Source organism: Clarias gariepinus, chromosome 16, assembly GCF_024256425.1.
Source record: "Clarias gariepinus isolate MV-2021 ecotype Netherlands chromosome 16, CGAR_prim_01v2, whole genome shotgun sequence".
In the NCBI taxonomy this organism is placed as follows: Eukaryota; Metazoa; Chordata; class Actinopteri; order Siluriformes; family Clariidae; genus Clarias; species Clarias gariepinus.
Genome location: NC_071115.1, coordinates 6,372,098 through 6,384,222, shown reverse-complemented (window position 1 = coordinate 6,384,222; position 12,125 = coordinate 6,372,098). Strand labels below are relative to the sequence as shown.

At 39.6% G+C, this 12,125-nt stretch overlaps 1 protein-coding gene across 1 annotated transcript in view; it reads left to right on the top strand.

Moving 5' to 3' along the window:
• srcin1a (SRC kinase signaling inhibitor 1a) overlaps positions 1–12,125 on the top strand; it is a 79,567-nt gene that overhangs the window by 21,553 nt on the left and 45,889 nt on the right. The window contains exons 4-5 of the mRNA XM_053514071.1: positions 5,412–5,607; positions 9,867–10,162. Of these exons, the coding sequence (XP_053370046.1) occupies positions 5,412–5,607; positions 9,867–10,162 (492 nt within the window). The remainder of the gene's footprint in view (positions 1–5,411; positions 5,608–9,866; positions 10,163–12,125) is intronic.

Below are 12,125 nucleotides of genomic sequence, written 5' to 3'. Positions count from 1 at the left end.
TAAAATACGGTAGAATCCGTCACTTTATTGTGTCCCAGATGAAACCCAATAGCGGTCAATTCCAGGCCATCACCCATCCGTATGTGTTTTTTATTACACCTCGTTGTATTTGATACCATAAACCTGCAGCCATTTGCTTTGAAGGTCAAGTTGCTGTGTGACATTAAACATAAGACTAAGCTGATTTGTGGCCCATTTAAGATCCATACATTCTTGCATGCTATTTTATACATAACTATAATGCATTTTATATATTACTCTTTATAATCCCTTTTTTAAGTAGAAAAGGTCATAACAGGAGATTTAGGAATAATATCTGGGATTTACCTTTAAAACCATGTGTGTGTGTGTTCCACTGTGTGAATGTTAACCACTGGAACATGAGGGCATCTCCTGAGGCTTCTCTTGCCTCCAGACTAAAAGCAGAAACACTACACTCGATGGAATTACGCTCTTATTAAATTATTGTCCCAATCTTAGCCATTTCCCCCTAAGAAAGTGGCTCATATTTTAAAGCCATGTGATCCCCGGTTGTCAATGTTTCTTTGGCTCTTCAGCCCTAATCTCTTAAGGATAAGACAAGCTGATCCTGTTGACTCTTTTTATTAGAGTGTGTTTTTATTTTTGTATTTCTTTTTGGGACAAGTACACTCAAACATAAGGAGTAAGCCTCTAGAGCCTACTTTGATGGTTGTTTAAGTGCATGTGCTGTCCACACGCACTCATCCAATTGAGTCCCTTGTAGCCACTCTCATTGACTATTTTGTTAGGTGCACAATGTGTGCGAATTACAAAGAGTTTTTGGAGTCTTGCGACCCAGATTTCCATCCAGTTCTACCTCAGCTCTCTGGCATGCACTGACATTGCTGTCACCCTCCATCGAAAATATAAAATTAGTTTCCCAGGATCCTCAGTTAATCATGTCACCACCTCCATCAGTTACTAACAGGCGCTCCATGTCCCAAGTAGCTAATGGGTGCTCAGGGAGTCTCTAGAACTTACCAGATGACATAATGGCCTTATTTGCATACATATTGAATCATATTAAATTTTAATCAGTGCTTCGTTTTCGGGAACAACAGTAATCAGTGATTGGTTGTGGGAAACAGTGGTGATCATTGCTTGGTTGCTGGGAATAGTCTTTGGTTTTTGAGAACAATGTTGATTAATAATTGGTTCTTGGGAACCAGCGTTGGGTGTAACGCGTTACAAAGTAACTGGGATTACTTTTTTGATGTAATGAGTAATCTAACACGTTAGGTCCACAATTTAAGTACTCAGTTATTTAGTTATATTTTTAAAAATGTAATCCGTTATTCAGACAATTTATGTAATCCGTAAGCCAGACAGCAGTCACTCCCAATCCATTGGTGTGTGGGTGTGTGTGTGAAAGTTTTCCTACAAGCCCCGCCCAAATAACCCACCCTCCTCTGTTATTCCTGCTGGTATACCCCTATCTCACCTATGTGGTTTGACCATGCGAGGACTGGCACGCGAAAAGATCACAGCGCAAAAACTTGTGATGAACTATGATGAACCGTACTTATGGCCACCGTGTGAAAGCGCATACAGTAGGTGAGATAGGGGTATTTAACAGATTATGTAGTAGTTAACAGATTATGGGCCAAACTTCGCTAAGTGATGATGGTAGAATAATTATAAAGGTCTTGACTAAAACAACATGCATGAGGAATCACAAAGGAGTTTTCATTTTCTGCAAACTAGTTACTTTTATCAGAAAGTAACGTTGTAATGTAACTGATTACTTTTGACAGTAATTTTGTAACTTTAAAAAGTAACGTCCCCCAACACTGTTGGGAACAATGGTGATCAGTTCTAGGTTGTTGCGTAGAATAAAAATCAGTGATTTGTTTTAAACAATGATACTCAGTGATTGGTTGTTGGGAGCAATGGTGATTAGTGATTGCTTTTTAAAAGCAATGGTGGACATTTATTAATTTTTGGGAACAAGGGTGATCAATGATTTGTTGTTGCACAATGCACAGTGATTGGTTGTTGAACAATGGTGATGTGATTGGTTGTTGAACAATGGTGATGTGATTGGTTTTTGGGAGACTATGGTGATCAGTGATTGGTTGTTGGGTGATCAGTAATTGGTTCTAGAGAGCTGTAGAATTTATCAGGGACAGGATAGTAAAACTCAAGACATTATTTTTAATAGAGTTAACGAATATAGTATAAACGTCCCTGTGTCATCAACACTGATCATGACACACGGCTCATATGCACATCTATTCCCACACACTGATTCCTTTAATTAACCCAGACTTAAATAATAAATAAATAAATAACTCCTGTTCAGTGCGAAGTCTCACACCTGCTTTCTGCCATTGAGGATTATGAACATTTCTTTTTCTGTTCTGTTTTTGATTTACTTTTTTTTGCAAAGTTTACAGTTTATCTCCTAGACTATCATATTTTGTTTGCCATGTTGTTTCTCCTGACCCTACCTACTTTCAATCTGCATCTGCTTCCCCTATTTGGATTGTCTTGATCTTCTCAGAATCCTGCATTTGCATTCAAATCCTGTGCACTCCTGAGAACCGTAATCAATAAGCTTCCACGGCTTTTTCTCCTGCTCGCTGAAAACGTTTTGTAAAAATCAGCAGGTGAAAACTTTCTTTTCATCACTCCATGCTTCATCCATCATTTTTTCCCCTCCATTTGTTAGTGGAGAGGCAGCCTGCCATTTTCTGACTATCTACCTGGAGAGCAGCGTGACACGATCCCTCTGTTTCTCTCCCTCTCAGCAAAAGACTGAATCAACCATCAATCTGCTGCTATTTGGCAAGGCAATTTCAGTGGTACTGAGCAATTTCAGTCCTGAATACTTCATTGAACAAAAGCAAGAAGAAAGGGAGGAGGATAAAAAAGAGAGTGTATTCACAGTTCAGCACAGGGTTGCCAGTCGTCGCTTAAAACACTCTCGTGTCCGATATACTGCATGTGAATAGCCAGCTATACCTGAGAGTAGTCATAGCCAATGGGTCATAGCCAATGGGTCGGTTATCTAATTTGGTATAGAAGAGGTACTGTTATCACTGCAAAGTTGACTATTTTCCAAGTTTTTAAAGTAAAGTGTTTTATTCCATTTATAACATTTGCATTTGAGCCTGAGATTTTCCCATGATACTCCATGGTTGAAATACAGCTTTATCTTCAACAGTTACAAAACACTGGCACTGGAGACTCCTTCCTAAAATGTTAAAAACTCTTTGTCACAAGTACTATTGCTAAATGTCATGAATTTATCATAGTGGTTAGCGACTGTGCCCCCTGGAATCCGCTTGAGGTGTCCCAAAGCCTGGACAGGACAAGTGGTATAAAGAATGAGTGAAAGAGTGAGAGTGCCATAAATGTATATGGAAAACAGAATTTTATTGCTTTCTAGTGTGAATGCAGGATTTGCGGTAGGCGTGGTATCTCACTTTACAGTGATCTGGGATTATCTGTATGTGGGATTATCTGTACATATATTCGATCAAAATCCTATTTCTCATCTGAATAATAATTATTATTCCGTTATTATATTTATCATTCAGCGAGAGCAAATCGCTGGGTGGAAAAATCAGCATGGAGTGGATTAACCACAGAGCAGATAAAAGGGGGAAAAAATCTTCATGCTGCTTTACGGATGAATCCCAAACCAGCATCTGCGCAGTACATCCTGGGAGCTCGTTACCGAAGAGTGCAGTGCTGTGGTGCGGCAATGGAGATGTGGGAGTCTCATCATTAAACACTGCTCAGCCTCCACAGAGAGACACGACTATAAAACACACAATAGCACACATCTCTTGCTCATTAGCAGAACCATATTTTAAATCAGGCTGCCTGCGAGAGATAGAAAGGCAGTGATTGAGACGGAGACGAAGCCTTATTATCACTGAGCAGGTTTTATAATTGGTACAGAGCCTGTGTCCGAATTCTCTGCTAATATTTCTTTTAACAATGAGGGAGGAGTGGCTGTGTTTCAATAAGGTAGATTAGATTAGATTGTATGTGGCCTCCTTGCCTGTTAGTCTCAGAGAAGAAGGTGTGGCCTCTGTGCCTCATTCTTAAAAATGCAAGTATGGCCTCTATGCCTTAATTGAGCTGTGACATCTTTGCCTGTTAGTCCCAGTGAAGGAGGTGTGGCCTCTATGCTCCAGTCCCAGAGAAGGAAGTGGGGCCTCTATGCTTCAGTCCCATTAAAGGAGGTGTGGCCTCTATGCTTCAGTCCCAGGGAAGGAGTTGTGGCCTCTATGCTTCAGTCCCAGTGAAGGAGGTGTGGCCTCCATGCTTCAGCCCCAGAGAAGGAGGTGTGGCCTCCATGCTTCAGTCCCAGAGAAGGAATTGTGGCCTCTATGATTCAGTCCCATTAAAGGAGGTGTGGCCTCTATGCTTCAGTCTCAGTGAAAGAGGTGTGGCCTCCATGCTTCAGTCCCATTAAAGGAGGTGTGGCCTCTATGATTCAGTCCCATTAAAGGAGGTGTGGCCTCTATGCTTCAGTCCCATTAAAGGAGGTGTGGCGTCTATGATTCAGTCCCATTAAAGGAGGTGTGGCATCCATGCTTCAGTCCCAGAGAAGGAGGTGTGGCCTCTATGAATCAGTCCCATTAAAGGAGGTGTGGCCTCAATGCTTCAGTCCCATAAAAGGAGGTGTGGCTTCTATGATTCAGTCTCAGTGAAGGAGGTGTGGCCTCTGTACTTAGTCTAAGTGAAGTAGGTGTGGCCTCTATGCTTTGGTCTCAGTGAAGTGGGTGTGGCCTCTATGCTTCAATGTTAGTGAAGAAGATGTGGACTCAGTCTCAGCGAAAGAGGCTTGGCTTCTACACTTCAGTCTTGGTAAAGGAGATGTGGCCACTGTGCTTCAGTGTCAGAGAAGCAGGTGTGCCTCTTTGTCTTAGTATTAGTGAAGGAGGTGTGGCCTTCTTGCCTTAGTGTTAACGAAGAAGGTGTTGCCTCTTTGCCTTAATGATGGATGTTTGGCCTAGCTTGGGTAAAACGGTGTGGCCTTTGTGTCAAAAAAGAAGGTGTGGTCTTTGTGCCTCAATCTCCAATAAGAAGGCATGGCCTTCGTTCCCCAGTCTTAATAGGAAGGCCTGGCCTCTCTATCTGTCAGTCTCTGTGAAGGGGTGTGGCCCATGGTGTGTGTCAGTCCTAGTGAAGGATTTGGTGTCCTTGTCAGTTCCAGCCTTTTAAACATTTATAGATAAAATTCATCCCTATTTGCACAATCCTGAGTGACATTGTGTGAGATTATCAGAGCTCTGATCGGTGGTGTATTTAAATACTGACTGCTTTCACACTTTATTCTCTGCACTTGAACTCTGTACTTCTTTTATGTACTAGCGCTGTGATAAAAATCGACTTTTTTCCTCTAACTCTCTTTCTTTTTCTCTCACGTACAGAGTCGAAGTCCACGGCATTCCCAGTCCACTCAGTCTGGTTTGGCCGATCAGGCATCCAAACTGTCCTACGCCTCAGCTGAGTCTCTGGAGACCATGTCTGAGGCCGACATACCAATTGGTTTTAATCGCATGAACCGGTTCCGCCAGAGCCTGCCGCTGTCCCGTTCTGCCAGCCAGAATAAACTGCGCTCTCCAGGTAACAAACACACACATGCACACACACACACACACACACAGACCATAGATCTACCCTGAAAGCTTACATGATCATTGACTTTTTACTAACCTGTCCAAGTCCAAGTTTAAAAATACGTCTTTTGTAGGCTCATACATGCATGCACAACCATGAACACACACCTATTGACCAGCTCCTGGGCTCCACATTGTGCCTCCAGGATACAGAAACTGAACTTATTTGCTTCTAACCGTGATGTAAAACATAAACGGAAATGTTGCAATTTAATCCATAAGAGAGAAAGTGTGGAAGAAAGTCATTCGCAGCAGGGTTGAAAAGTGTAAGTAGACTATAAATACGTTTTTATTTCTGCAGTCAGGAGAACCTATATTTCACAAGTATATTTAAAAAAAAAAAAAAACACCTTCACATTTTTACACTTTTTTTTTCTGGGCAGTGGCAGTGGAAATACGTGAACAAAATATTTTGCTTCAAAACAATAACCTATTTTAAGATAACAGGCTCTGATTGCATAAAACGTAAGCACAAATACATTGTTCCAAAGTGTGACTGATGTATTTGTGGGATTTTTTTCCTTTTGTTATGAGAAAACAACATATTCTGTAATTATTGTAAGTTTTTCCACAAATTGGTATTTCAGAGTCACTTAGTATCTTGTGCTTGTAAACAGTCAGAGCAAAGTTGTAGTCACAAATTATGTGGTTTGAGTCCATGGCTTAATATGGTGTGGAAGGCCATATTTACAGTAATACATGGGTCTTTGTTAAAGGTTCAATATTTCCTTAACAACCTATTATACAGTAAGCTACACTCCTCCTCCAAATGTGCTGTTTCAGTGTCTATGACAATGAGCTACTGCCAAGCAATGTCCACCAGAGAACAGCAGAAAGCCAGAGGAGGGGATCTTCTTATATGAGGTCACAAACAAAAACAGAAAACGGAAAGGAAATGCAGAGATATTTTTTGTGAGGAATTTTGCATAATATTGTACTGTAGGTCCCCTTTAATAATTCGGCCTTTGCCAAATAATTTGCTTAAGATGGCATAAAGTAATGTTATGTCCATGTTACAATGGCAAGTGACATCAGTTTATCTTTACGCATCATTAAAACCAGATTGTCAGAAATGTGAAAATGCTTATAAACTTTTAGTTCTAGTGAATAGACTTGTGTTTGCACTAAGATGTAGTTTTAACAGTTTGGTTTTGCTATAGTTTTAACTCAGACACACTTGTCGTGGTTGTTGCCGGTTTTTTGACTAATTGCAACAAGCTGTAGGCGTAGTTCAGTGGTTAAGGTGTTGGACTATTGATTGGAAGGTCCCAGTTTCAAATCTGATCATCACTGAGTTGTCACTGTTGGGCCCTTGTGCAAGGCCCTTAAAAACCCCTCAAATTCTCAGATGTAAAATGACGTGAAATGGCAGTCATGCCAAATGTTGTAAATGTAAGGGGTTGCCATAGCTAGAGTATCTGCACATCTGGTATGTTTTTTTTTTTTTTTTTCATTTGCTTCTTCTTGGGACTGGCATTGCATCATGGGGCTGGGGTTTGGGAGTTGGTTGGAAATCAAACCTAGGCATTCCTGAAGGCAGGTGATGGCAGGTGCTAATTATAATAATAAATTAGCAAAAATAAATAGTCCAAAATCTCAGTTCAAAAGCTAAAAATGTATTTCTCTTAGTTTTAAATATGTACTTATATTGCATTATGTACTCTATAGTCTAACAGTCTTGTCGGTAACTCTTTCAAAGCACCTGTATTTATGTAGCTTTTCCTGAGTGTAAAACATTCTTCTCTTCCTATCCTTGGAACACACTTCCACCTACCCAATCTATGCCCAGGTGTTAAGATTTCCTGACGCCTTACTTGGATTTGTTTGTGAGTCTCTTTGTGTATACTGTATGTGTGCATCCCCTATTGAACTCCAGATAAACATGCTGTGTGGCTAACTGCCTTCTGCTTTGTTAATAGGAAACAGCAGCCTAGCAGGTCTAATTGCAGGTATATATCTTATATTCATGGTACAGCATGATATACAGTACGTATGCCTGGTTGTTAAGCTGTCCACACGGGTGTTTAACTACATGAATCAAGCTTGTGCCCCAGCTTATTGTGTTTCTTATTAGTAGCTATGGATAATATGGAGGGGCTTCAACAGTCACTTTACTGTCCTGAACATTGTGGTTCCAGGCATTACATTTTCTTCTCATTGTCCTGCATGGCATACTGTATTACTAACACCCAGTAATCCCAGGGTCCTAGATTCCTTTCTGGGGGACCAAGTCTATGTTCTATAGGCGCTGTATCCTCGAAGGAAATTTCATTTAGCATCAAATTTCCAGAACCTGATATAGAGTATACTCATGGTATACTCCACAGCAATGATAGACAATGATATCCAAAGCCCTAGAATATCCTATGCCTTGAATGAAGTTAATTCTTTAAATTCATTCTATTGTTTGATTTACATTTTACAGAAAATATTCCTATATTGAAATATATATATTTTACAATTTATTTACCTAACCTTTACCTACAATTTATTTACCTATCCAATATTTTCTGTGTCCCATGTTCCCCAAGTTAAACTTTTCAGGAAATGCATGGTGCTGTGTTTCCTCTGAGAGGTTTTCTGGACAACAACCCACTATACACAGCCATACAGTATAGTCCCATATTTATTTTACTAATAAAAAAGGAGCTATATAATCCATATCCATCTATAATCATCTATTATTTTACCTTTATATTGTATAACAGTTAGTTATAGGGTCAGGGGTAGCTTAATGGTTAAGGCATTGGACTCTGGATCAGTAGGTCCCAGATTCAAATCCCATGACCACCAAGTTGGGCCTTTGAGCAAGGCCCTTAACTGTCACCTTCTTTGGATAAGTGCGTCTGCCAAATGCCTAAATGTAGCAGACAGAGTCATCTGATTGGGCAAGAGACATTCCACCAGTAGTGATAATAGCTAGTAACAGCACTGAGACATTTAAGTACAGTGGGGAAAATAATTGTATGATCCCCTGCAGTTTTGTAAATTTGTTGACTTACAACGAAATGAAGGGTCTATAATTTTTAGTAAACATTAAAAATGTTTTCTTGCCTTGCTCTTGGAGCACTTTATTTCCAGAGTCCTATGATTTCCAGGTTTTCTGTATCAGCTCAATGTTCAATCGATCCTATGTTTATACTGTCTGATCTCAACCATGACATTAGGTCTCTTTTTAACAGATTATTTAGGTGGAAGTTATACAGTAATTATGCGAATTAATTAAAATTCAGAACACAAACCAGATGACTTTATTTTCCATTTAGATGATTTACTGAGTTAAAAAGTACTGATCTTTACATCTTTAGTGAAATATACAGAAGGGACATAGACGTGAGGGAACATGGGACCCTGGGGATGTAGGACCATAGGAACGTGGTTCATCAATACACACCCATTATATTGCTGTTAGTTGCTTTCTGTCAGAGTGCTGTCCTGTGAAGGTTGATGTATAGTTCCATTATTCTATCATGCACGCACACACACACACACACACACACACACACACACACACACACACACACACAGAGGGAAAGAAATGACTCAGACTGAAGGAAGGCATCAGGGAGCAGCTAAACACACTGACTTAGATTAACGCCTCTCTGTCTCTCAGGCTAGTCCTATATGTCCATCATTCTCTTTGTTCTTTGCAAACTTCCTTAACTACTCAATTGCTAAGCTATGAACCCTGAGCTGTCCAAGGAACCTTTGAGGGGAGATCTCTATAAATCTCTTGGTCTCTATCACAGAAGGTTCCAAACAGCAATCTAAAAAAACCTAAACAATACAAGAAACCTTCATGAAATCTCATTTCCTACCAGAGAAGCTTTCAAAGTAGAACATTTTCAGCAGGTTAAGTATAGGTTTCAAAATAAACCTTTTAAGGAAAAGTTAGAATGCAGAATTTCCATTCCTTATCAGGGAGGATTCTGTGCAGGACTTCATCTTGAAGCTAAACCACTTAACTGTTCAATTGACCCTTAAGGAAGGTTCTAAGTAGAAATGTCATTACAAGCCCTTTAAGAAACTAAAAATCTTAAACTATCCAAAGACCTCTTCAGAATTTTGGATGTAGGACTGTGTAGACGTTTTATTCTCTCAAAAACGGTTTGCAATAACCCCTTTAAGGAGGGTCCTTTGTAACGCTCTCATTCTGTCAGAGAAAGACAAATCTTTCTCATTCTCCTTTTTTCCCTCTTTGTACAGGAGTGCTGTTCCTGCAGTTTGGCGATGAGACGAGACGCGTCCACATCACCCATGAGTTGAGCAGTATGGAGACTCTACACGCCCTCATTGTGCACATGTTCCCCCAGAAGCTAACAGCTAGCATGCTCAAATCCCCCAACACAGCCATCCTGATCAAGGACGAGGCACGTAACGTTTTCTACGAACTGGAGGACGTCCGGGACATTCAGGACCGCAGCATCATTAAGATTTACCGCAAAGAGCCAGTCTACGGTTCCTATACAGCAGCTGCGCACCTGGCCAATGGCGACCTGCGGGTGAGTGTGGGAGCTCATTTGTTCTTTAGCTGTAGACCATTAATGCTAGCTGTACTTATACTTAAGGTGTGTGGTCTGAAATGTCTGTGTCTGAAATGGTGCAAAAACATACACGATTCCATACATAAGCCTTACAAGTAGTTCAAATATCATTCACAGGGAACTCGTAAACATAGGACCATTCATGGTTATAGGGTTTTTGGTAAAACTCTGTTTCCTTATCAGTGAGGCCATCAAGTTGAAAATATTTAGAAAGTCAAGACCCTTTGAATATCCAAAAAATCCTGAAGGAAATTCTCAGGATCCCAAGTAGACCTATTTTAGAATGCTGCAAACCCTTAACTATCCAAATGACAACTGAAGAAAGTTCAATGTAGAATTTTTTCCCAGTTTTTACATTTAAAAAAAGCTTCCAAGTAGAACATCTTCAGGAACTGTGAACATTTAAAGATTAAAAGACATGAAAGACATCTCATGTAGAACTTTACTTTAATATTAGAGAAGAATACTAGTAGGGCTTCTTTAAGAAGCATCAGACTTTAAATCATCCAAAGAACCATTGAGGAACATTTAATTAAACTTATATTCTAATCAGAGAAGATTCAAAGTAGAACTTCTTTAGAGACCTATGAACCCAAAAACGAGTAAAATCTCAGGAAGAGTTTTCAAGAAGAACTTTTTTCTTATTCTAGCCAATTCCTTAAAGAATTTAAGACATCTTAATTATCCTAAGTATTTTTTAAAAGAGTTTTATAAAGACTTTTTTTTTCCTCTGTTCAGAGCTTAACTCCATTATAAAAGCTAAGAACCCATGAGGAACCCTGTTTGCCAACAGTGTATAAACTATTCTATGTATCATACCTCTTCTTCATGTACAGTATAATTGTAATTCTGTACTGAGTTATTTGGACAGTTTTTGAAAACATTGATAGACTGTTCCCCCAAATTCTTTAGTTAACACTAAGATAAGTTTCCTCCAAAAGCTTTTGGAAGACTGGAAATAATTCACCAGACTAGGTTTTACTTTGAGTGTTGTGTTACATTGTAGTTTTGACTATGCAAAATGATTGACTCCAAAAATAGTCACATACTGTACTGTAGCATCTGGCTGTATGGGTCACACCATCAACAGATGTCTACTGTTAGGTGACAATATGAGAACATAAAAAAGAAAAAAATAGAAATTCGTTTCACAAAACAGCTTCTGTTACATAGTAAGAGCTGTGGGAAACGCGGGTTTGCATCGCACCGTGGGCCGACTCCTGTAGGTAATGAACTGTTGCAAGGCTAACAGTGTAGCCTAGCCCAAACACTATAAAAGTAGATGCTCACAATATTTCCAGATACATGCAAATTATAATATACAATTCCATTAAACTAATTATTTAATTGTTTCTATAGTAACAACTTGCACCAAAAAAACACTTAAAGGTTATTTGAAGACGTTATCTTGAGAAAATTATTATTAATGGTAACAGTAAAAGTTTATGCCTTCACACATCATCTTGTTGTATTTCCTAAAAGTACAACACTTCCTAATCTTATTTCTCGTCTAGAGTTTCGGGCATAATACTAGACAACATGACTCTAAGATTGAGACACTGCTATCCAGCGAAACACAAACGTGAATTAACTTAAACCTAAATTTAAAGGAAATTTAAATTGACAGCATGTGATTCAGCCATCTTGTGAGCGTGCTGACACCGGATGGTGACACCACCTACAATGTTACCTGCTAAATCAGGAAGTCTCTAGCAGCGGCTCTTGAACACGATCGTCATCCCGATGGCAATTTATACATGCAGGACGTGGAAGTCTTCAGCATTTCAAACAGCATTGTCTTCACCATATCCTCTGAATATTACACCTCTACCACATCACCGAAGAAAAAGTGCATAGTTGGACATCAACTCGCCCCCAGCTGACATCATCATCACTGAAAGCTGGTTTGGGGTAAAGATCA